At 44.8% G+C, this 25,955-nt stretch overlaps 1 protein-coding gene across 32 annotated transcripts in view; it reads right to left on the reverse strand.

Moving 5' to 3' along the window:
* Cfap74 (cilia and flagella associated protein 74) overlaps window positions 1-25,955 on the reverse strand; it is a 145,615-nt gene that overhangs the window by 89,358 nt on the left and 30,302 nt on the right. For 30 of the 32 annotated variants that reach the window (XR_008213563.1, XR_008213561.1, XR_008213562.1 and 27 more), the window contains 10 exons: window positions 24,592-24,750; window positions 23,726-23,899; window positions 23,034-23,152; window positions 19,692-19,758; window positions 19,095-19,184; window positions 15,583-15,747; window positions 14,264-14,396; window positions 10,105-10,181; window positions 9,203-9,325; window positions 1,217-1,338 (listed from right to left, as the gene is read on the reverse strand). Coding sequence is in view for 26 of the 32 variants with exons in the window: in XM_052715518.1 (XP_052571478.1) it covers window positions 1,217-1,338; window positions 9,203-9,325; window positions 10,105-10,181; window positions 14,264-14,396; window positions 15,583-15,747; window positions 19,095-19,184; window positions 19,692-19,758; window positions 23,034-23,152; window positions 23,726-23,899; window positions 24,592-24,750 (1,229 nt within the window). In the remaining 6 variants the exon portion in view is untranslated. Of the gene's footprint in view, window positions 1-1,216; window positions 1,339-1,370; window positions 2,196-9,202; window positions 9,326-10,104; window positions 10,182-14,263; window positions 14,397-15,582; window positions 15,748-19,094; window positions 19,185-19,691; window positions 19,759-23,033; window positions 23,153-23,725; window positions 23,900-24,591; window positions 24,751-25,955 lie in introns of those variants that run through there. The other 2 variants (XM_052715529.1, XM_052715507.1) reach the window with 2 other exon arrangements.

Raw genomic sequence — 25,955 nt, forward strand, 5'->3', positions numbered from 1 at the left:
TATAGCTGACCAGGGCCCTGAACTTCTGCTGCTAGAGACCCAGAATACCATGGAAAGCAGTCACTTGAGGTGCAAGTCAGTTCCACTGTTTGAAAACAGTGACCAACATTGGTTCTTGGGCACACACAACAAATGGTCTTCATAAATCAACACCTTTCTACACTCATGCAGGTAAACCCACACAAAGCTACACATGATACTAGGTTTAAAGATTACTGAACACATTTATACTGACAGCTGGGTGCTTTGGGTAAGAATGATAAAATTCCTTCCCTACATAGCCAGGAAGCGCTTAATACCTACCCAAAACTCTGTTCAACTCATTCTTCCAAATAAGTACAACAAACCCTTCTTCCAAGCCCCACATTCCTTCATTCAACAGGTTTCCCCCTGACTTTTGACAGTGCTCTTATAGCTCTCTGGTTCCCAGGAAGGAGTTTGGGGACATCTACTAACTGCACCTTCATGGAGCAAGACAAAGTCTGGTGGAAACCATGTCATGGGAGTATTGTTCTTCCAGGTCATGTGTGATGATGGGGTAGGGAAAGGGGTTTGATACAAACAGCACCTGCTTTTTTGGTCTGGGGACTAGTAGTTCAAAGCTGGTGAAGTCATGAAACCTGGATGCTCCTATATCAGGTTGTACTTCAAGGAAAATACTTTTAATCAAAAATCTGATGTCTTTGTAAAACAATACAAATAAATACACTTCTTTTGTTGGACTTTGTCTATTTGCTATGTTCTATATTCTTGAGGGCACTTAGACCCTTGCTTAGTAACCCAGGCATACAGCAAGTGTGTTATGGCTGCTGAAATACTTTCCACAAACTCCGACCTAACACATTATAAAGTAACTCTCTGAGCGTCATGGAGGACATAAGGCCAAAGTGGGTCTAACTAGACTGAAGGTTAAGATGTAGGCAGGGCTGGTTCCTTGTGAAGACTGCAGGGGAAAGTCCATTTCTTGCACTTTTAGATGTTTGGCTTTCCATAGTTGTGGTCCCTTCCTGTCTTCAGTTCTGTCTCTGTCCTTGACTTTCCCAGATTCCTTGACAATGCCTCCACAACCCTGGGACATCCTGGATATTCAGGATCACTTTCTTCAAGGTCCATAGCCTAATTAACTGCCCAGTCCTCTGTTACCTAAGGTGACAATTCAGAGCCAGTGTGTATCCAGCTCCAGGCATGACACTCTTGCTGCCCACCAAAGGCTCACCTGGTGTGGACAGTGATAGAGTCCTGGTAGAGTCGGTCATACATGCAGATCTTCAGGTCCACAGTGGCCCTTGGTACCCAGACCGGCACATCTACAGCAATACCAGTGGCTCTGAAATATAACTGAAGTGGAACATGTAAACTCAACATGTGTTTACTCTGCAATGTAGGAGATACCAGTGAGTGTTAACACAATACTTAGCAAAAGGTTTCATGGTTTGATTTTTTTTTAACTTACTGTATTACAAGTATTGAGGTTAATAATCAAGACATGTGTTGAAGAATCTTGTGATATTTTTCATGTGATTATCCGATTCTGTAGGATCCAGAGAATGAATTATAATAGTCATACTTTGGGTTTTGAATGAGTTTATTAAATGTATAGTAAGCTGAGGTAAAAGGCAGATTGATCCATAGATAGATTGGTAGTAAAACATTACCAAATTTGGTGCTCAAAATATCGAGCAGATTTAGAGTGTGGTGGTGCACATCTTTAATCTCATCACTTGGGAGGCAGAGGCAGAGGCAAGCAGATCTCTGTGAATTTGAGGGCATTCTGGTTGAGATCCAAAACAACCAGGGCTATAGAGACCCCGTCTCAAAAAAAAAAAAAACATTATCCAGCAGAAATCAACTGGTGAGATCTGTTGAATCAGTTAGCAGGAGTTTCCACGGAGAGAGTCTGGGGTGGGGGCAGAGTGTCACTTTGGTGAGGCTCCAAGTAAAAGAACAAATAACAGCAGAGAGGTAACATCAAGTCCAAAGCTGGTCAGTAAAAACAGACTGAGAAGATGGCTCTGGATGTGGGTTGGCCTCTCAATCACTTCAGATCCAAGCATGTTTGTCTTACAGTCTTCTGTAAGACCCCTTCTTTAGGGATGGGATGCTCCCCACCCCATCCCCACGAGAAGGAGAATGGAGAACGGAAAAAGCAGTCCAGTGGAGAAAATGCCATTGACAACAGGAGGAGAGCACAGCATCTGAGTACAAACATCCGGGAGATAAATTATTCCCACTCATCCTCCCAAAGTAAAAGATTCAGATACCCTGTGGTACAAAAATGTCCGTGGTGGGAAAATGACAAATTCAAAATGACACCCAGGAGAAGACGTTCTGTCTGGGACCGTCTTTGCTCATCGGTGACTCCAGATGGTGCATTTGGTTCCCAGTGTTTCCCGTCAGTTTCTGCTGGACAGTCTGAGTGTCTAATTTGATGCTCTACTATCTTTCTGTTGCTTGCTGTTTTATTCTTTTACTTCTGCTTGCTACACACTTAACTATGGTGATATTTCATTTGTACTGAAATGTGATTTTATTTGTATGTTAATAAATAAAGTTGCCTGGGGGTCAGAGCTAATAGCAAGCCATAGCAGAAGCCAGGCGGTGGTGGCGCATGCCTTTAATCCTGATCACATGACAGACAGATCTCTGTGTGTTCAAGGATACAGCCAGCATGGAGACACATGCCTTTAATCTCAATACCAACCATAGAAGACCTGGAGGTCTGTATAGACAGGCAGTGGTGAGGAGGTCATGTGGTTGTGTTTACAACCAATGAGAAGGCAGAATAGAAAGTCAATAAAAAGACAGACACACAGGAAGTAGGTCTCTTTCTGACAGCAGCAGGAAGGGTAAGAAAGGTTTTTTAGTATCAGCTCTTAGCTACTGCTCTGACCTCTTGGGCTTTTAACTCTGCATTTAGCTCTATGTTTCTTATTTAATAAGACCCTTACACCTACACTTAACAAACTCACTCATTCTAAAACGAAATTACAGTTATTTCCTATGGAACTCCTTTTGAGACAGGGTTTCTCTGTGTAGTCCTGGCTGTCCTAGAACTCACTCTGTAGACCAGGCTGGCCTTGAACTCAGAGATCTGCCTGTCTCTGCCTTCAGAGTGCTGGGATTAAAGGCATGCGCCACCACTGTCCAGCTTAAAATGTCTTTTATTATCAACAGTTATAAACATAAAATATGTAATTCAATACTAAATGGCCATGTATTTCACATCCACTTTAAAGTTATCAAGATTTTTAATTGCTTGAAGACTTGGGTCAGTGATGCAGCTCACCAGGGTTTGCCTCGCATGTTCAGAGCCCTGGGTTTGATTCCCAGCACAACCAAAACAACTCAAAATCCTTGATTGCACAATAATGCATTATACAGAAAAGTTTTATGCATTATGTGTAAAACTGCCACAGAGAACACAAACTGGAAGCTACAGAATTCAGTAGTTTCGCAGGGATCTGGGAAAGGGGTGGTAAACATATCTTTGTCCCCATCTGCTGGTTCTCCTCACTCTGACTCCTCAGGTCTGATTGGTTGGGTAAGGTGAGTAGGTGGGGGCCTGGAGGGATGTCAGGACTTGGAACTAAAGGAAGCCTGGTATAAGGGTGAAGTCTACTGGGTGGTAGGTACTGTTCTGGTGCTATGGGTTGAGTGGAGACCTCTGAAAATCTACATGGACTAAAGAACTCAGCCTGGGATAGAGGACTATGCCCTCTAGATTGTCAATAGGGTGAGTTGGCCTAGTAGGAGGTTTCCTTTTCCATAGGCTAATGGACTTGTACCATTTAAAATGTTCCAATTATCAAGTCTGAGGCCACAGTATCACCAAAAATGCAATCTATTTCTGGATCAGAGACAAAATTAGAAAACATTCCAGCAACATTCTTCTGTGGAGGAGGCAGGAGGACAGCGTCAACATTTAGAATGTGAGGAGCTGTTCAGGTTAGCACAACATTGGTCTCAGCCTGCACAGGCTGGCTGAGCGGCTAAGGTGGCTGGGCACCTATTATTAGCAGCTATTAAAGCAGGGACCAGGACCTGATGGAGAGCTTAGATCTGGAGGACAGACACAGATGACAAAGAAGGCAAGTTCTAGGAGTCTCAAAAAACAAAGGGAAGTCCCAGTCCTCAGGTGGTCCAGCTAGGATGGATGGAGCCTTCTCTCTCTCCTCCTCCTCTTGGAGGTTATCTAATTTATTTCTATTATTTTGTTATTTTACATTTTTAAATCTTCAGGTCAGTCTTTTTATTGTTGTTAGTGGCATTGTTGAGGCACATCCAGTGAATGCTGCATTTTCATTTGCACAGCAAGAGTTCTCCAAAAAGCCTGTTATCTACTTTGTCATTGGGAGGGATCGGACTCAACCACTGAGGGCAGGGAGTACAGGACTGGCTGGTCCCATGGTTTTTCAGAGCCAGGAATGGTTCAATGTACAACCATGGGACAGTAGGTAGGATGGGAGGCTGGCAGGGCGAACTCTGTCAAGGGAAAGTTAAAGGAATGAAGGAAGCTAAGGATAGGAGTTGATTCCTGGGTCCACTTCCCTTTAAACAGGTCATCAACCTGTGAAACAGATACATTGAACCTAATGATTTCACAGTTCTGGCCTGGCTTCCTCCATTATGTATTAATGGAAATGTGGTCAGTGTGGTCTGTGGAAATGGGTTATCATGGAAACTGTGAGTATTGTGGGAACTTGGGGTCTGTGGGCAGAGTTTGTGGAAAACGTGGTATGATAGTCATTCTTCATTGTCAACATGACTAGACTCAGAATCACCTAAAGAACATGTCTCTGGGTGTGTCTTTGATGTTGTTCCCAGAGATGTTTAGCTGAGGAGGGAGGACCCACCTAACTAGAGATGGACTGACCCATGGACTACAGTCCCAGACTGAGTGAAAGAGAGAAATGGAGAAGCCAGCTGAATACTAGCATTCGTCCTGTTTTCTGACTACAATGTGACCAGGAACTTCACATTTCTGCCACCACACCTTCCCTAGCACAGCGGAGTGTACCCTCAAACTAGGAGCCAAAATAATCCCCTCCCTGAAGTTGCTTCTTGTCAGGCAGGTATCTGGCTACAGTGATAATAAAAGTAATTCCTGTGGAGACTGTGGGATCTGTGGGTACTGTGGGAACTACAGGAATTATGAGTACTGTGGGCACTGTGAAACTGTATGCTCTTGAATACTGTGCTGGAGAGTTTTATGTCAACACAAGCTGAAGTCATCTGAGAGGAAGGAGCCTCGATTAAGAAAATGCCTCCAGAAGATCCGGCTGTAGGCAAGCCTATAGGGCATTTTCTTAATTAGTGATTGATGGGGGAGGGCCCAGCCCATGGTGGGTGGTGCCATCCCTGGGCTGGTGGTCCTGGGTTCTATAAGAAAGCAGTCTGAGCAAGTCATGGGAAGCAAGCCAGTAAGCAGCACTCCATCCATGGCCTCTGCATCAGCTCTTACTTCTAGGTTCCTGCTCTGTTTGAGTTCCTGCCCTGCCTTGGATGAAGAACAGTTATATGGAAGTGTAAGCCAAATAGACCCTTTCCTCCGCAACTGGCCTTTTGGTCACGGTGTTTTATTGCAGCAATAGAATCCCCAACTAAGACAAACACCATTCATATTGTGGATGCTGTTGGCACTATGGGTTGTTATGAGACTTGTATAGTCATGTATCTGGGCCTTACATAGATTCTTGTGGGTTATGTTATAAGTAATTATTCCTATCTTGAATTACCCACAGTTTATATACTACCTGTTTCTGGTCATTCCAAAGTGATTCGAGGAAACATGTCAAAGCAGAGTCCCCGGTAGAGTGGAGACAGGTGGTGCTGAGCACAAAACACCGGATGATCCAATCTAGACCAGCAGTGATTGCATTCTGCCCTTAAACTGTGAGTAATGAATAAAAATAATCATAGCAGGGGGAAAGTTCTCATAATTCTGATGATAGCTGAGTAAATATAGGTGCCAAGGATGATGCAGGGGAAGACGAGAGAGATACAGAAATTGCGTTCTGCTTTGGTTGTCAAGAGGTGTTGGGGTGTGTTCCTGGGAGATGGGAGTCTTGAAGGACCTTTCTCTTTCTACATGAAAAAGAAATGTGGTGGAATTGTGAGGCCAGGACGGAGGAAGATATGTCAAAAAAATGAGTTTTTCAAGTACCATGGGGAAAAATAAGGTAGTAGTTAACTTGAGAAGATTAATGAGAACAAGAAAACTGAAAACAGGTAATACCATTGTAAAATAAATGAACACAACCTATGGTGAAAGGAATAAGACAAAATACAACAATTTTTTTGCTTTGTGAATATCCAGAGTTCTCCCAGGAAAGAAAATATTTCTGGGTTGACAGACAAAGCCTAGCTCCTGAAAAGAGATTGAAGCACTGTGGGACAAGCCTATAATCAACCCTTCAGGAAGAAAAGGCTGTAAAGTCTCCAGTTCAAGGTCAGCCTGGACTAGATATATGGGGAGACCTATTTCTCAAAACAACAACAAAAACCAACAACCTCCCCTCCAACAAAGAAAAAGCCAAAGAAGGAGACAGAACAAAAAATGACTACAGAATGGAGGATAAAGGATGCTTGGTTTTGGTGAAAGGCACAACTTAAACTGAAGAAGCATGTCGTCCCTCACACACCAATCAGCAAAGCTGCTCTATAACGCTTGACATCTAGAAATGTAAAACATAATCAGAAAGGAAGATAGATATCACAGAACGAACAGGAGGGAAGTAACCCTGGTACTAAATTTGTTTACAGCTTCAAAGCAAAGATACCTTTCTCACAGCTACTCATCATTTCAAAATAAACCTTGACGCTGGTCGTGGTGGTGCATGCCTTTAATCCCAGCACTGAGGAGGCAGAGCCAGATGGATCTCTGGGAGTTCGAGGCCAGCCTGGTCTACAGAGTGAGTTCCAGGATAGGTTCCAAAGCTACACAGAGAAACCCTGTCTTGAAAAAACCATTAAAAAAAAAAGATAAATCTTGCCTCTGGTCACAAAGAAAACTTTAAACAATTTTAATGTTTTAATATAAAAAAAGACAGGCTAGGCGTGGTGGCACACGCCTTTAATCCCAGCACTCGAGAGGCAGAGGCAGGCAGATCTCTGGGTTGGAGACCAGCCTGGTCTACAAAGGGAGTTCCAGGACAGCTAGGGCTGTTACACAGAGAAACCCTGTCTTGAAAAACAAAACAAAACAAAAAACAGATTACTGGTTTTCTGGCCTGACACTCTGACACAACTGTCCTTATTTCGGACAGAAGACCCTGGCCAGCAGTTGAGGTAAGAACATACACAAATTATATATCAAACTGCTGGGGTGATGGACATTGATACTCTTAGCATTTCTCCTGGCTTAGGGGGAGGGTCATTCAAAAACTACTAATGTTCAGGTGATTTAATTAACATCCCCAATGGCCTGTTGCATATAGATAAAAGACAAACATGATTCAGAGGTAGTAGGACTTGAGTAGAGTAACTGCTTTGAGTTACCACCACTCTGTAGGTAACCCTTAATAAAAATCATCCACACTTGACAAGCTGGATTGTTCAAATCACTCTTTGAGCTGTCTTGTTTTTCCACTTCAAAGGAGAATGGTTCTGTTTGTTTTAATAATTGATTTAATTTTACTTTATGTGCATTGGTGTCTTACCTGTATGTGTGTCTATGTGCGTGTGCTGGATACCTTTGAACTGGAGTTACAGACATTGATGGGGAACAGGAGGAGAGGAAGGAGGGGAAACTGTGGTTCGTATGTAAAATAAATGAAAAAATGTTAATTAAATAAAATTAAAATTAAAAAAGAAAAGCACTTCCTGTTCTTCCAGAGGTTTCGAGTTGAATTCCCAGCAACCACATGGTGGCTCACAACCATCTATAATGAGATCTGATGCCCTCTTCAGGTATGCAGGCATACATGCAGACAGAACTCTGTATACATAGTAAATAAATATTAAAAAACAAAACAAAACAGGGTTTCTCTGTGTATCCTTGGCTGTCCTGGAACTCACTCTGTAGATCAGGCTGGCCTTGAACTCACAGAGATCCACCTGCCTGTGTCTTCCATGTGTTACCACTGCCCGGCTTAATTATTGATTTTTATTTTATGTGCATGAGTGTTTTGCCTGCATGCATATATGTCTGTACACCATGTGCAGCATTGCCTATGGAGGCCAGAAGAGGGAGTCAGATACCCTGGAACTGGAGTTACAAATAGTTGTGAAGCACGTGGGCAGCTGGGAATCAAACCTGGGTCCTCTGCAAGAATAGCCAATGTTTTAAAACACCAAGCCATGTCTCCAGCCCCTGAGAATGCTTCTTTACTATCCTTGGGAAATTCACATTCACCAAGTGATCATATTATCTGGTCATAATTTAATAAATTTATAAATTTATAAACTAAGAATGATATTTCTAATAATTAAGAGTTGGGGTTGGGGAGCTGGGCAGACAGCTTAACAGGAAAAAGTACTTGCTGTGTAAGCATCAGCACCAGAATTTGGGTTCCCAGCACTCACATAAAGTCCAGTGGGCCAGCCTAGTCTAAAGAGTGAGTTCTCGGACAGCCAAGACTACACAGAGAAACCCTATTTTAGGGAAAAAAAAAAAGCCCCGTGGGCACAGTGGCCCTCCTGTAATCCTAGGACACAGAAAGAGACAAGAGATTTCTTGAGCAAACTGACTAGCTATTCTACCTGAATCAGTGAGCTCTGGTTCAAATGAGGGTCCTTGCCTCAATGTATAAAGTACACAGTGATCAAGGAAGATGCCCAGTGTCAACCTCTGGCCTATATATGCAAGCACACATGCACATTTGTACACATATGTATGTCCACACACATGAATACTTATACATAGGCATGTACACCAAACACATCCAAAACTTACAAAAAAAAAGAGCATGGACTAGAGCTTAAAGTGAAGCTCATTGGTAGACTGCTTGCTCAAGGTTCTAAGTTTTATCTCCAACACTATAAAAAAGGCCAGGGGTGGGGAGAGAGAAGAGAAAAAAGCTGTTTGTCCAGGAGCATCTAAAGACTCTTGTGCACGTGTGTTTATTACCTAAGGTGTCAACCATTTGTGCTACCCACTAATGGTTTAAGCATGAGCAAATGGAAACCTCCTGGCACCTAGGGTAGCTGTCTGATGTGGCTGTGGTGGGGATCAGTCATATCAAGTGGCAGCCGGGATACTCACCGTTGGACACTGTGAATTTTTAAACATAACCTTGAACTTAGTCTGGACTTCTCCTGGGATAACTGGGTTGAAGATAATAGGTACTTTGATGGAACTGAAGGGGCCAATTTCTCCCTCTGTTACCTGTGCAAGAAGAAGAGGGCCATGGGGTCAGAACACAGGCATCATGGTTTTTCTTAGGGAATTTCCCACTAGCCCTTATTCTTGCTACCACTGCAAGGATGGGTGGGAGGTAGAACCATGTCCTTGGGATGTCCATTTGGTCACATGCAGGTATTAGTTCTAAGGCTGACATGCTCTTGAATGTTTACTGCTATGGAGTCCCAACAGAGTGGGACTTAGAGGGCTCATTCAAGCAGTGAGCCACCTGTGTGCATTCCACAGACCCTTACCCCACCACAGAGGCCAGGCTCTTTTTACCAGCTTTAGATGCCAGAAGAGCTTGGTAGGAGCTGGCTGCATTTTCTATCTTGTGTATAGGATATACAAGTCCCCACCACCCTACTCTACTTCTAAGCCCCTGGAGTTTCAAAGATCCCATTCCTGATTCTAAGGCCCACAGTCCATTTAGACTGGGGCAAGAAAGGTAGCCTGAACCTTTCTCTTCATCTTCCTCCTCCAGTTTGTGTGAACACACACATTTCAGCTAGGGAGGTTGTTGTTGCCCTCTCTAAGCTGGACCACACATATGAATTTGACCCTGCTACTCTGGTCCTACCTACTCTCAACATGGGGAGGGGATACCTTGGTACTAGTTGAGACCACAGGTGCCTGGAGACTGTGGGTTTAGTCTGGCTCTGGACAGATGAAAGAGCCCCCTAAGAGTATTGACTAGGGCCAGAGGAGGATGAGCTGCCTCCTGGCTAGAAGAAGCCAAGGTTTAGCAGGGCAGGTGGACTAACCTCCCCCAGGGTTATCTCTGCCTGCTCCTCGCTAGGAACCATGGTCATGGCACTGGCCACAGCTGAAGCTTCTGCTTCTAGAAAACAAATAAGACTATATCAATAATCAGTCTTGGAAAAAAGTCTAAGATTTTCAGATTGAACCAACTGAAAAATGTATAAGAAGTACTTACCGCAAACTCTGAGGTACTGCTAAGGAAAAATAAAGATGACTCAACTCATTGGGTCATCATCCTTATGGGCTGAAGACTCAATATGTCAAGATATTATTTCTAAATTGATGACATATTCAAAGCTATACCAATCACATTCATGAAAGGCTTTCCTCCTCGTCTTTTTTTTTTTTTTTTTAAAGACAAGGTCTGGCTGGGCGGTAGTGGTGCATACCTTTAATCCCAGTACTTGGGGGAGGCAGAGCCAGGCAGATCTCTGTGAGTTCAAGGCCAGCCTGGTCTACAGAGTGAGATCCAGGACAGGCACCAAAGCTACACAGAGAAACTGTCTTGAAAAACCAAAAAAAAAAAAAAAAAAAAAGACAAGGTCTAGCATAACTCAGGCTGGCCTTCAACTCAATGGTCTTGAATTCCTGATCCTTTGCCTCTAATTCCAGGTGCTGGGATTATAGATATGTATTGATATACTAACATGTCTGACTTTGAGTGTGTGTGTATGTGTGTGTGTGTGTGTGTGTGTTTGTGTTTGTAGAAACCAATTAACTAATTTGAAAATGTATCCAGAAATGCAAAGAATCAACACAATGCAAGCAATTACTTTGAAAAAAAGAAAGTTGGGTAACACACAATTCATGACTTCAAGACTTAATCTAAGTTCATGACAAACAAGAAAGTATATTAGATAGGATAAATTGTTCAACTGGTTAAAAAAGAGAGCCTAAAGTACATTCCTCTCAGATAGTCAATAGATTCCTGGCACAAGTAACCCATTTATCCAAACATTTATTTTTTGTTTTGTTTTTCAGACAGAGTTTCTCTGTATAACTCTGGCTGTCCTGGAACTCACTCTGTAGACCAGGCTGCCTCAAACTTAGAGATCCACCTGCCTCTGCCTCCTGAGTAATGGGATTAAAGGTATTCACCACCTCTGCCCAGATCAAAAATATAGTAGTGAAAGTTTCAAGAACAAGAGGCTATCTTCACAGAGACTGAAACTCAATCCCTGCTTTGTGCTAATTTGTATGAGCCACTGCTGAGGATTCAGCTGCCTCTCCCTTGATGCCACATGCTCTGTTTCCTGATAGCCCACCTGCCAGCAGAGAGTTTCTATAAAGTATATTTACTATCCAGTTCTCCACTCTTTGACCCTTTGCTGATCTAGGTAAGGGTGATGAACTGCTTCTTACAGGGAATGAGAATTCTACCCACATAAGGATTCAACAGAGAGGTGGCAGGAAGACCCTCACATACCATCTAAAGGATTGTTGATGAAAATGATAAAAAGAAACTAGTGAAGGCACTTCAGAAGAAGTTGGTCTGCAATGGTAGTGTCATTGCACATACAGAACATGGAGAAGTAATTCAGCTACAGGCTGGCCAGTGAAAGAACACATGCCAGTTCCTGACAGAGATTGGATAAGCTAAGGATGGTCTGTGGGAGACTCATGGGTTTTAAGTGCTTGTGGCTCTCTCAAGCTTAAGTGAGAATTTCTTGCAATGAGTAGAATTTGGAAGGAACTTCTCAACAAAACTCTTTAAAATTTGAAATGAACTGCTGATTTTTAAATGTAAGATGTATGTCCCACATTTTTATGACCTTGGCACAGGGAAAAAGGGCACGCGCGCGCGCGCGCGCACACACACACACACACACACACACACACACACACACAACCAAAAGAAATGGTAAATTTGGAAATCTTAAAATAAAAACTACGTCTGTGCTGTGGGATGGTCTGTATGTCAAATGTGTTGCTGATTGGTCAATGAATAAATCGCTTATTGGTCAGTGGCCAGGCAGGAAGTATAGGCGGGACTAACAGAGAGGAGAATTGAGAGAACAGGAAGCTGGGTGAGAGAGACACTGCCAGCCGCCATGATGAGAAACAGCATGTGAAGATGCCGGTAAGCCACGAGCCATGTGGCAAGGTATAGATTAATAGAAATGGATTAATTTAAGCTGTAAGAACAGTTAGCAAGAAGCCTGCCACGGCCATACAGTTTGTAACCAGTATAAGTCTCTGTGTTTACTTGGTCGGGTCTGAGTGGCTGTGGGACTGGCAGGTGAGAGAGATTTATCCTGACTGTGGGCCAGGCAGGAAAACTCTACCTACACATCTGGGCAGTGGTGGTGCAAGCCTTTAATCCCAGCACTCAGGAGGCAGAGGTGGGCAGATCTCTGAGTTCGAGGTCAGCCTGATCTACAGTGTGAGTTCCAGGACAGCCAGGGCTGTACAAAGAAACTCCGTTTTGCTATTTGTCCCTGTGCTATTTCCAATCTTGGTCTCAACAATTCTCGCTCATACAATCCATCCTCTATCTCGCCAATTCGACTCCTGGAGCTCCACCTGGGGCCTGGCTGTGGATCTTTGCATCCGCTTCCCTCAGTCATTGGATGAGATTTCTAGTACAACAGTTAGGGTGTTTGGCCATCCTATCACCAGAGTAGGTCAGTTCGGACTTGCTCTCGATCATTGCCAGTAGTCTATTGTGGAGGTATCTTTGTGGATTTCTGGGGAGGAGGGGACTGGACCTGCCTGGACTGAATCTACCAGGTTGAGCTGAATCCCCAGGGGAGTCTTTGCCCTGGAGGAGATGGGAATGGGGGGGAGCTGAGGGGAGGAGGGGGTTGGAGGGGGGAGGACAGGGGAATCCATGGCTGATATGTAAAATTAAATTAAATTATAAAATTTTAAAAAAATTAAAAAAAGAAAGAGTATGGGTAATGTACATGACATGTGTACATGAAAATGTCATAATGATACCTTTAATATTATATTAGTACAAATGAATATATGCTAATAAATCAAAATTTAAAAGCCAAAAAAAAAGAAAGAAACTCTGTTTTGAAAAAAATGAAGCAAACAAACCAACAAAAAGAAAGAAAAGAAAACAGGGAAATGGTGAAAACAACTGAAGGCAGTGCACAGGGTGGAGAGTATCGCACTACAGTAAGGGTCAGTGCCTTGACAGGGCACGTGTTTTTCCAATTCAACACGGGGATTGTTCAGTTTTTTAAATTGTCCTTGTGTATCATCTGCACTTCTATGCAGCTGGTGTAAAACAAACTCCCTCCTCAGCCTCAGAGCCTGGTGGTACTGGTAAAGACCAGCACCAGCAGAGACCAGTTCATAGGCAGAGCCTTCAAAGCCCTCACCCCTGTACACCATGTGGCCAGCCTGGCTGTCCACATCTGGGGATTCTATGCTGTGGGATGTTCTGTATGTTAAATGTGTTGCTCTGATTGGTTAATAAATAAAACACTGATTGGCCAGTAGCCAGGCAGGAAGTATAGGAGGGACAAGGAGAAAAGAGAATTCTGGGAAGTGGAAGGCTGAGGCAAGAGATGCTGCCAGCCGCTGCCATGAGAAGATGTTAAGATACCAGTAAGCCACGAGCCACGTGGCAACTTATAGATTAACAGAAATGGGTTAATTTAAGATATAAGAACAGCTAGCTAGAAGCCTGCCACGGCCACACAGTTTATAAATAATATAAGAGTCTATGTGTTTATTTTATAAGCGGCTGTGGGATTGCCGGGGCTTGGTGGGAGCCCAGAGGAAAAAACTCTAGCTACAATTCTATTTGTTTCAATACAAATAGAATTTCAATGTACACCATAACCAGTGTATATTTGTATGTATGAGTATTTTCTATATTTCCTATCATACAGTTGAAGGCCTGAAAAAACTCTGTACCTTGACCCTCCTTAACATCACCTAGGCCACAGGCCTGCCAGTCTCCAGCTGGGATGCTAGCTCTCTGGTTGACCTTAGATTCCAAGGTGGCTGTGCTGGGAGTGGTTCCTGAATGGCTACCTTCGGGAGGCCCGGGTGCCCAGGTGCCCAGGTGTCCAGGTGCCCGGGTGTCCGGCCCTCTTCTAGGCCTACTCAGCTGAGGCCAAGTGTCCTGGCTGGCTCAGGAATCAACGCAGGAAGTTTGAAGTAGGTACTTGCTACCCACTCACAAGTCTCCCCAACTCTTACCATCCAGTTTCTCGGATTCTTTTCGGCTTGGGATGTCAAGTGGGGAGGACCCATCACCATCAAGCTGATGCTCAGAGAGACTGTTAATGATCTTCTCATAAAAACTTTTGTCCTCATAGGTGAAGACGCTGCTCTGAAAGGGAACTCAGTGTCTTCATTGCCCATAAAACTCCACAGATACCCTTCTCACCAGATGAGTCCAAGAGAAGACACAATGCATCTGTGCCCAGGGCTGCTGCCATTCCTCTACTCCCTGGTCTATGCTCTCATTCTGTCTATCCTGGGTCTTCAGACCACAGCATCAGCTTACCTAGGGTAGGGATGACTGTCTATTTTACCTTGGCCAAGCTGGCTCCTCTCTGTCACTAGCTTAGATGCCCCATCATAGACCCCACCTATGAGCAGCTGAGTCTACCCTCTTTACACTGTACTTGGTCACTTGCCCAGAGGCTGACTCTGCTTGGGCAAGTGTTGAGCTTGGTTGAGCTGACTTTCCTTTCTCCACAGCTGGTTGCAGACAGAACTCCTAGATATCCCGGGACCCCCAGGCAACCCATCCACCTACCCAAAGCAAGTCTGACTCCCAGTCCCCTCATTCCACCTGCCCTGCTCTCTGGTTCTGACCAGAGAAAGGAGCCCCACCCTCCCCCACAGCAGCTTGCTCTCCATACTGCCTTGGTCATAGCTGCCCTGTTGGTCCTGCCATCTCCTGGGTGAGATGTTTTCTGGGGTCTTTGTTGGGGCACCTGAACAGAGCCAACACGATTGCTTCATGCTTCTCACAAGAATGTTCAAATAGTTTAGAAGCATGGTGCACCTTTTGTTCATCTTCCCCAAATGATCCCACGATCCATGAGCATGGTGAGTTCATTTCCTGAGTAGGACCCCTGAGGCTGTTGCCATTCACCGTGGCCCATGCACAGTCTTCTTGGGAAAAACAAAGACCCTTTTCATACTCTGGAAAGAGATCCATGGTGTCTCATGGAGCTGTCTGATTGGACTCCCAATGCTCCTACTCAATATGTACCACATGCCTTAAGGGGAATCCCATTCTGCTGCCATTGCTCCTGAGGCCAGACTGCATGTGTCCTCATTGGAGCCAAACATTTTTATTCTCACTAATAAGAGTCTGTTCTGACATTTTCCTTTCCCCGCCCCCCTCTCAATTTGATGGCAGTCTTATTTGCTCACTTATTTGTATACACATGAGATAGTATGCATGGCTGGTAGGGTGCATACAACACCCCATCCTTGACTGAGCAGAACCACAGACAGGCAAGATAGCATGGCTGCTGGTCAGAAGCTGGCAGTGCACTCACCATTTTCATGACGGGTTGGTGTTCTTCCATCTCAAAGAACTCAGAATCAAGGAGAAACTTGAATCTGGTGCCCAGACCCCCAACATTGGTCAATGTGATGATCCGGGATGTGGTCTCCCCCACCACATAGCTGCCAAAGTCAATGAGTTCCTTGTCAAGGGATAGCTGCCAAAGAACACAAGTGTAAGCCAGGGTGGCCGCTATTGCATCCTCAGTCACAAAGGGAGTAGGTCCTTGCAGGAATCATGGCCCAGAGAACCCAATGTCCCACAAGAGAAGGTTTACTCTCTCAAATGTCAAATGCAGTCCCAAGAAGCTAGGGGAAACCTGACTCTTCTGCTTCACAGGGAGGCAAGGCAGGTAGGGGAACCATGAGCATCTGTGCACTGCACACCAGCGACACAGCCCACTTACGAAGTCACAGATGGGGCTGGAGAGATGGCTCAGCAGTTAAGAGCACTGGCTGCTCTTCCAAAGGACCCAGGGTCAGTTCCCAGCACCCACATGGTGTCTCACAACTGTCTATAATTCTAGTTCCAAGGGATCTGACACCTTTACGCAGACATATATGTGGGATCATATCATGTCATTCATGCCCTCCATGGGCTACAGGCCACAGACTCTGTGCTCAAGCTATGAGTGCCATGCCTGGGCATCACTGTGGTTCCTCAAATGGCCATCTCTCACATGACTGTTTTGGGACACTGAATCTAAACCCAGGGCTCCCCCTGCAGTGCCTTTCTCCAGAGGCATGACAATGGGTCACCAAAGCAAGCAGACCAAAGGATAAAACAGAGTAGTTCAGATTCAGGCCAGAGAGGCCACCTGTGCCTGCTACAGATGACCAGCATAGGCTGCCTTTCCCCTGCTGAGACAGAGTTTTTGCTAGTTTTGCGCCCATCCTAGGCCTGCCCTGAGAAAAACTCTTGCATAGGTGCATCTCAGTGTCTGTGACAGTAACTTGTCACAACAGTAGGAGTGAGTGTGGGACACAAGAGGCACACAGTACCAGCTTCCTAAAAATGGTTCCCAGCTTGTAGGGAGGTGAGAGTATTAAAGATAGGAGGGAAAGTAGAGAGGGTAGGGAGTTATAATAATCATAACGTACTTTACACATGTATGAAAGGACCAAAGATCACACTCAATAAAAGCTATCTTTTATAACTACTTTTTAATTTTAATTATTTCATTTTATGTGCTTGAGTGCTTTATCTTTGTATGTGTACCACATGCATGCCTGAGGAGGTCAGAAGAAGACATAGGATCCCCCGGAACTGGAGTTACAGATGGCTATTAACAGCCACATAGGTACTGGGAATTGAACCTGGGTCCTCTACAAGAGCAACAAGTACTCTTTCCTTTTTTTTTTTTTTTTAAAGATTTATTTATTTATAGCCGGGCGGTGGTGGCGCACGCCTTTAATCCCAGCACTCGGGAGGCAGAGTCAGGCGGATCTCTGTGAGTTCGAAGCCAGCCTGGACTACCAAGTGAGTCCCAGGAAAGGCACAAAGCTACACAGAGAAACCCTGTCTCGAAAAACAAAACAAAACAAAAAGATTTATTTATTTATTATGTATACAGTGAGTGTTCAGCCTGCAGGCCAGAAGAGGGCACCAGATCTCATTGTAGATGGTTGTGAGCTACCATGTGGTTGCTGGGAATTGAACTCAGGACCACTGGAAGAACAGCCAGTGCTCTTAACCTCTGAGCCATCTCTCCAGCCCCTGCAACAAGTACTCTTAAGCAATGCTATCTTCTTGCAAAGGACAAAGGGACCTTAGCTAATATCATCACTCTCTGCTTCCTGACTAAGGATACAATGTGATCAACTGTCTCAGTCAACTGCAGCCATGACTGCCCCAACCTGAGGGACCAGATCCCCAGACCAGAGCCAGAGTAAATCCTTCTTTCATCAAAAAGAAAATCATTCCTAAGTCTAATTTAAGCTATATCTAATTTAAAAGAACACAGGGACAGAGAGACATAGTAAATGCAACAATAGGAAGCAGTCATACAAATTCAGGACATTCTTTTATAAAAGAATTGGCTTAGTAAGTTTTAGGACCCAAAAGTGGAAAGGGAGCTGCTTTTCTAGGTCAAAACATACTCACCAATATAATAATAATCAAATGTAATCTCCATGACATAAAAAAAAAATAACAGCTACATAAAAAGGTAGTTTGGAGACAGTGGGACACATTTGATATGAATTGAGTATTAGGTGATAACCAGGAATCCTGCTCGTTTGTTGGTGTAACATATATACTATTATCTCAATTCTCCATTCTCTTTGTTCTACCTATCACACTGGAAAAGGTCTCTCTCTGCCCCACTGATTTTGAACTTGTACGTGGGCCTTGGTTTGGGCAATAAATCAATGGGAGATGCGAAATAAGTGAAGGAAGAAATTTTCTGGTAATGCTGGCTTGGATGTCTGCATTTCCAGTCATTTTTCCATGAGAAGTTCATGCTAGATGGACACTTCTCTAGAGGCTACAAGGTTTAGAAGGCCATGGTGAGACGTCTGGAGCAGAGCTGCCTGGCCGGGCCCACGTTAGTCAGCTCACAGTGGACCTACAGGCTTAGAAGTATATGTGGGACTAAAGACACACTACAGTCTGTCACAGTACTGAGTTTGTGTGCTGTGAGTGTCACTGTGGAAAGAAACAATGATATAGTGGGTGTTTATTAGAAATGCCAACATTTTTTAAGGGTGCTGAATCTGATATTGGTAATTTGCTCTGAAGTGGTAGACAGTAGGTACATGGAAGTTCACTGCATGATTCTGTGTTTCATTATGTTTGCAAATTTACTCACAATAAAAATATCTGGGGCTGGAGAGATGGCTTGGTGGTTAAGAGCACTCACTGGCTGCTCTTCTAGAGGTCCTGAGTTCTATTCCTAACAACTACATGGTGGCTTATAACCATCTATAGTGGGATCTGATGCCCTCTTCTGACATAAAGTTGTTCATGCAGATAGAGCACTCATATACATAAAATAAATAAATCTTTAAAAAATTATCTGAAAGCTGGGTGTAGTGGTATATATCTTTAATCCCAGCACTCAGGAGGCAGAGGCAGGTGCATTTCTCTGAGTTTGAGGCTAACAAACTCTGGTCTATACAGTTAGTTCAATGACAGCCAGAGCTACATAATGAGACCCTGTCTTGAAACACACACACACACACACACACACACACACTTATTTATCTGAGGACACAACTAAGAGCTGAAGAAAGGACTGGCATCTCAGACAGATCTCCTCACCTGTGAACTCTGGGCCTCTCAGTCAGGGACTCCATACAGAGCAGGGTTTATCTAGAAATTTCTAGCTCTGGTCTGATGACTCACTTTTTCAGAATATCTCATGTCACCCAGACTCGGCCCATGTTGGAGTCTGACTACAGCTGTCACTGGACCAAGGTTTATGGTGGAGCTCTAGCCCATGCCCTTGGTACTCCAAGGGTGCAGCCCATACCATGGAGAGAGTTTCCAGGGACTTAAACTTACAGAACATTTTTTCGTTGAACATTTAAGTGGAACAGAAAAGCCTCCCGTCTGAGCCAAAAATGAAACATTTCCTTCCAGATCTTTATTTATCTAAAAAACAAAACAATCCCAGTCACCATAAATTTCTATGATGATACAGTTCCACAGGCTGCATCTGTTTTTTGTTTTTTTTTTTTGGTTTTTTGGTTGGAGACAGGGTTTCTCTGTGTAGCTTTGCGCCTGTCCTGTCCTGGAACTCACTTGGTAGCCCAGGCTGGCCTCGAACTCACAGAGATCCGCCTGGCTCTGCCTCCCGAGTGCTGGGATTAAAGGCGTGCGCCACCACCGCCCGGCTACAGGCTGCATCTGTATAACTATGGCCTGGACCTGCCTACTACTTGCTTAGTGGGCTTCCAGTGGAAGAATCCCAAAGTGTCCCACATAAACAGGTCCTGAAGAAACACACTTCACAGGCCACGGACAGTTAGTCATGTAAAAGAATAAAACCAAATCTTCTGGCAAGCTTTATTATGCTAGCATTATAGAATGATGCTGAATTTTATTGTTGTTGTTGTTAAGCCAGAAAAAATAGCACCCCTATGTGATCCTTTGACGTACCATAGGCTTGAAGGTGACGAGAACTTCACAGGACATCCCGGCTGACATGGGACCAGGGGGGTCAAAGCTGCAGGAACAGCACATGAGTAGTTAAGTCACTGTGCAAAGTGGATGCTCACTACATACTCAGCTGGGCCTTTTAGATCCCCTTATCTCTGCCTGTTCCACACTTGTGCTGGCTGGTTTTGTGTCCACATGACATAGACTAGAGTCATTTGAGAGATAGGAACCTCAGCTGAGAAAATGCCTGCATAAGATCTGTCTATAGGCAAGTCTGTACAGTATTTTATTAATTAGTGATGATGTGGGAGGGTGCCAGTAAAGCAGCACCTCTCCATGGCCTCTGCATTAGCTTGTGCCTTCAGGTTCCTGTCCCGTTTGAGTTCCTGTCCTGACTTCCTTCAATGATGGACTGTGATGTGGAAGTATAAGCCAAATAAACCCTTTCCTCCCCAAGTTGCTTTTGGTCACTGTGTTTTCCACTAGCAATAGCAGCCCTAGCTAAGATAATACCTCTACTTAGATGTGTTGGCACATCAGCAGCTCCAGGGCTGCTGTGTTCCTTACTGACTCAATTTCCTGATGAAGAGGAGACACTTGGATAATTTTCAAATGTCTGTCCAGTGAGTGAGCCAGCACACTGAGTGAGGTACATCCCCAAAAGCCAACTCCAAAAAGATGTGTGCTGTGGAATGTCATTACCCTGGGGATAATTGCTAGGTCTTGGATCAAGGATGTTGAGTTCTAATAGCAACATGAGGGGAAGGGCTATAAGTCAAGCCATCCAGTGAAACAGCCCCAGCTGCAGGAAAATGAGATGGGAGCTAGTCTGTTTCGATCTGAATCCTGGGTGAGTGAAAGGGTCTTCCTACAGAATTCCTAGTATCAGGCCTAGGTTTACAATGTTGGATCTTACATAATTTTCTTGGTTTGGAAGTACACAAAAACTTAATATGAAAATGTGTCTCTGGGTGCTGGGGAGCTTTTTCAGTCAATAAACTGCTTGCAATGTAGGCATGAAGACCAGGGTTCAATCCCCAGAGCTCAAGAAAAGAGCCAGGTGTGGTGACATGTGCTTGTGATTACAGCACTGGAGAGGCACAGACAGGAATATCCTGGGGGACTCTCTCCCTAGAGACTAAGTGGTAAGAGGATCAGAATCCAAGGCTATGCACATGTGGGGTGTTCATGAACCAACTCAGTGAGAAACAGGCCCTAACTCTAAGAACTTCACACAACAAACTATTGAAACTTGTATGATCGAGTGGAGCCTCTAAAAGGCATGTGGTAAAATTGTAAAGATACAGAGTTATGGGCAGGAAGAAAGAAAAAGACACTGTTAAGAAAAAGGACACACACACACACACACACACACACACACACACACACACACACACACACGACCAAAAGAAACGATAAGTTTAAAAACTACAGCTGGGCAGTGGTGGTGCATGCATTTAATCCCAGCATTTGGGAGGCAGAGGCAGGCAGATCTGTGAGTTCAAGGCCAGCTTGGTCTACAGGGTGAGTTCCAGGACAGCCAGGGCTACACAAAGAAACAAGAAATCCTGTCTTAAAAGAGAGAGAGAGAGAGAGAGAGAGAGAGAGAGAGAGAGAGAGAGAGAGAGAGAGAGAGAGAGAGAGATATGCTACCTCATCTGAAAAAGAACTAGGAATTTTTAGAAATGAAAAACATAGTACTGAAACAAGACACACAGTCAGCAGCTTTTGCAGCCAGCTAGATACAGCTGAAGAGACCAGAAGCCGGGGCACCTCATACACTGCCTGAATAGGCAGAGAATGTGAAGCAGGTGCCCTAAGGGCAGGGAGGCTTGGATGGTTCCACACAGGAGGAACAGGGCAGAGACAAAGCCATGAGGAGGACTGAATAGGGAGAGCTGATATTTGCAGGCTAGGGATGAGACATTTCTAGAACTGCTCAAAGATACAAACCTCAGCTCTAAGAACTACAATGAGTCTAAAGAAGACCAAGCATCTCAGGTATGCTGCAGTAGGGCTGTGGGACACTGGGGGCCAGGGATCTCAGTGCAGCCAGAGGAAACTGAGGAACATGCTAGAGAGTCACAACTACCACAGCAAAAGAAACCAGAAGACAGAAGTGGACGCTAGCCTTCAAATGTGGGGAGAATCTTTAATCCATGCCTAGGAAGGAGGGCTTTGTGATAGCTGAGGTAATGGTGATCACCAGCTAACCTGGGTCCTCCATACACTCTCCAGAAACCCTACAGGCCCACAGAAGCAAGTGACTCAGCATGGTTAAAAAAGAGAGAAGCTCTCAGATCTCAAACTAATACAGTGGGTAAAATAAACAATTTTTAGCAATACTCCCTCCATGCAAGACTTTGCAGACAGCTAGGAGATTCTGCAAATTGCCAGGAAGAAGGAGCAGAGGACCAAAAGCTCCTGCTGTCTACTTGCAGTCAGTTCCCAAGAGGACAGCACCTCTTAAGGGGAAGTACTGATCAGGGCTCTGCCAGCCAGTGTTGTTCATGGAGAAACTGTACAGGAACACAGTCCCACAGGAATAGTCTCATGAAGACACCCTTCAGGGGAAAAGAAAAGGACCCCTAGAGCCTGAGCAGAGGAGTCAGGGACCAATTTATATTAAGCCCCCATTTTAGAAATTGCATATCACACACTAACAGATGTAGGTGATTTGAGCTATGAACAGCCCTGCCTATAAGCTGGATACAGTGAAACATACCTGTAGTGTCAGCTATTTGGGAACAGAGGCAGGAAGATTGAAGGTTTGAGACCAGCCTGGACTATATGATGAGTTCAAGGTCAGCCTAGGATGCAGAGCAAGACTTTGTTTCAAAAACAACAAAAAGGAAAAAAAATAGAAAAGAAAGATGAAGGTCAGATGCTAAGAAGCAAAACCAAGTGCTGCTGAAACATTGCAAAGTGAAAAATGGAGGGGGTAGGATGGGAAAGGAGAAGCAGCAAGCATCAAAGGTAACCGCAGAAAAATACTTAAAACGCCGGCACAGAAGTGACAATATATACACAAGAAGATTCTTAGAAAAAAGAAGAAAACTGAAACACTAGCACAAGAGAGAAGTAAACGATAGTTCAGGAAAGCAGTCTTGAAATCTTCACAGTGAGAAAGCATGCTAGCTGCCAAAGGAACCACGGTAGTGTCACAGCCAACACACAACGAATGCGAGGGGACTCGGGCAGCTTGTCCAAAAGCTTGGTCGCGTGTTCACAGGGACTGGATGGGTCTTCGTGACTTCAGTAGTAAGAGATGGAGCAGTAACCTCTCCAACTCTTCAAGGCAAGTTGGCCCATGGCCTCATGCCTAGACTCTGCAAGACTCACTCAATGTGGATGAAGTCCTTCAGGCTCTCCTCCACACCCACCAGCTTACAGTAGTTGATTGTGTAGGTAGCATTTATCAACGTGATCTTCTTCTTGTACACTTTGCCAATATCAAAGTCCTGCAGAGATAGAGGAGACATGATAACCTCAAGCCCTCCAGCAGGCCTCGAGAGCAGGTCAGGGGAAGAGGGGTTTCCTTGGTACAGACTTATGAAAGGTTAAGGATCCTGGGGTAAAAAAGGATTCCCCAGGTTTCCCTTGAGTTGTGATGCCTCCTTGAGATGTGTGAAAGGTAGTGAAAAACTTCCTCCTCAGCAGGAAATGAGTTTTGTGGGGAATTGGTTAGGTGGGAGAAAGGACAGAAGCACAGGATACATATCTTAGCCTGTCCTGTAAATGCTGACACCCCAGCTGGTGGTAGATGCTGGGGTCCTTTGGGGCCCCATCATGAAAAGGGGGAATTTGCCAAGCAGAAGGGGACTAACAAGTGATTATCCTGTTATATTCCTTCACAGGAGTCCAGGCCTCTTTAAAGGAGTGCCCAGGTGCTTCCTGCTCCATAGGCTGTCAATTCAGCCATTGCACACACCAGCCTCAAAGCTGAAGACATCTCTGGGTTTCCCAAGGTCAAAACAGAATGCATCAGAGGCAAGAGAGTAGATGAAAGGCTTCTTTGCTTGATCATGGCTCACCTTGAAGTGAATGACCTCTGGCTTGCTGTTGAAAGGGCGGCCTTTGAACTCCCTCCCAGATACCACCTGCTTGTGGACCACCCCACTGCGCAGCTGCTCCATAGTGCGGGCCAGGATGTCCTTATCCATCTTAGTTCCACCCACAGGTTTCCGTTCCATGTCCTCCTTGGACACCTTGGGTTCAAAAAGACAGAGGTCCATGCTTGTTCAAAGCCTAATAATGAACAAAGTGCAGGGCCAAACCTGGCAGAGCAAGGAAAGGCTGGCTACAGGCCAGTTCTTTTTAAGATAATGGAAAGGAGAGAAGTGTGGTGGTATTGTGTTCCCCAAAATATTGTGTACCCTAATAAACTTATCTGGGGTCAGAGAACAGAAAAGCCACTAGATACTTAGGATAGGCAGTGGTAGCACATGCCTTTAATCCTAGCATTCCAGAGGCAGAAATCCATCTGTTTAAGGATACAGCCAACAAGCATGGTGAATCACGCCTTTAATCCCAGAAAGCAAGACTTTAATCTCAGGCAGTGATGGTAGAAAGGAAAGATATCTAAGGCGTGAAGACCAGAAACTAGAAACATTTGGCTGGTTAAGCATTTGGCTGGTTAAGCATTTGGCTGGTTAAGCTTTTAGGTTTTGAGCAGCACAGTACAGCTGAGAGCCATTCGGATATGAGGACACAGAGGCTTCCAGTCTGAGGAAACAGGACCAGCTGAGGAACTGGTGAGACCTGTTAAGATTCCTGCTACAGAGAAGGACCTAGAGTTTGAAGGAAGCAGTGGCAGGCACAGAATGGAGCAGAAGGTGGGCAATTGCACCCAGGAACCTGGAATCTCAGTGTGAAGGACCTGACAGAGGAAAGCTGTTACCTGGTATGACTTGTAGTCCTTGCTCCAAAGCCCAGGGATATCTGGTTCAGCCAGTATCTCCTCCTCAGTACTAATGCTTCCCAGGTCCATCTGCATGGACTCACTGGATACAACTTTCAATAGACAGGAAGGCTTGGGGTGTAGTGCCATCTCATTTTCCTGCCATCAGAAGAGTGACGCAGTAAGATATGTTCATTACAGAATGGAGACTATACAGGTGAGTATGAAGAAAACAAAACCCCTTGGAACCTTACTGGGTACTTGGCCTGACAACCCACCGCGGCGTCGGTCGTCGGTGTCCTCCTCCTCCTCCTCCTCCTCCTCCTCCTCCTCCTCCTCCTCCTCCTCCTCCTCCTCCTCCTCCTTTCTCTTCTCCTTTTTGAGACATGGTCTTTCTATGTAGCCCTGGCTGTCCTAGAACTTACTCTGCAGACCAGGCTGGGCTTGAACTCACAGAGATCTGCCTACCTCTGCCTCCCCAATTGTATACACATAAATCCTTGTAACTTTAAAATACACCATACACATGTCTATGGATTACTGAATGCCTTCCTATAAGTGTTCAGCAGAGTTCACAAGAAGGTCTTGTTCATAGGAAAATGTTCTGGTTAGTGGACATGTTATAATTTTCTCTGTATTCCATCAGTGATATTCATTGTGTTGAATTTTCATGATGGATGGCACACTAGCCCTGGAGAAGTCTTGCAAAAACTCAGAAAATAGAGCTGGACTGGTTTTGCTGGAACTGTTTTGGGGTTCAGGACGTATCTGGTTGTGCCGTACGATGTTTGTAGTGTACACCACGGGAAACCAGGGCCCTTCCTTCCTCTCAGAGGAAAGAGGATGATCATTGTAAACCCGAGGATTTGTTCCCAGTAGAGCAGATTAAGGCTGTGGTACAGGAGCATTAGGAAAGTGACTCAGGGTGGCAGGGAAGGCCTCTCAGAGGGAGAATGCAGGAGTATGTAGAACGTGTCCCCCGGGGAGGACAGGTGCACCAAGATGAGAAGCAGCTGAAAGGTAGAGGCTCCACCTAGTACACCGAGGTGAGAAACAGGAAAAAGCCTATGGTGCACTAAAAGGCACAGGTAAATGCTCCAGAGGCCAAAGCCCAGGTAGCCCAAGAAAGCAGCTGATGTAGTATGCAGGGTGTTGGGTTAAGGAGCATCCAATGTTCTTACACCTTAAAGAGGGGTAAGTTGAAAACAAATCTCTCCAGTTTAGGGTGTTGTCTACACAGGCCACTGGCTTAGACCAGGACCTTGGTGTGAGTGAGAGGAATACTCAGCCTTCAGGAGGCACTGGGAATACTTGGCAGTGAGTGATAACATGTACGGACTCTAGCTATACAAGTCTCTTTACAT

Source organism: Peromyscus californicus, unplaced genomic scaffold (assembly GCF_007827085.1).
Source record: "Peromyscus californicus insignis strain IS unplaced genomic scaffold, ASM782708v3 Scaffold_5__1_contigs__length_169319896, whole genome shotgun sequence".
Classification (NCBI taxonomy): domain Eukaryota; kingdom Metazoa; phylum Chordata; class Mammalia; order Rodentia; family Cricetidae; genus Peromyscus; species Peromyscus californicus.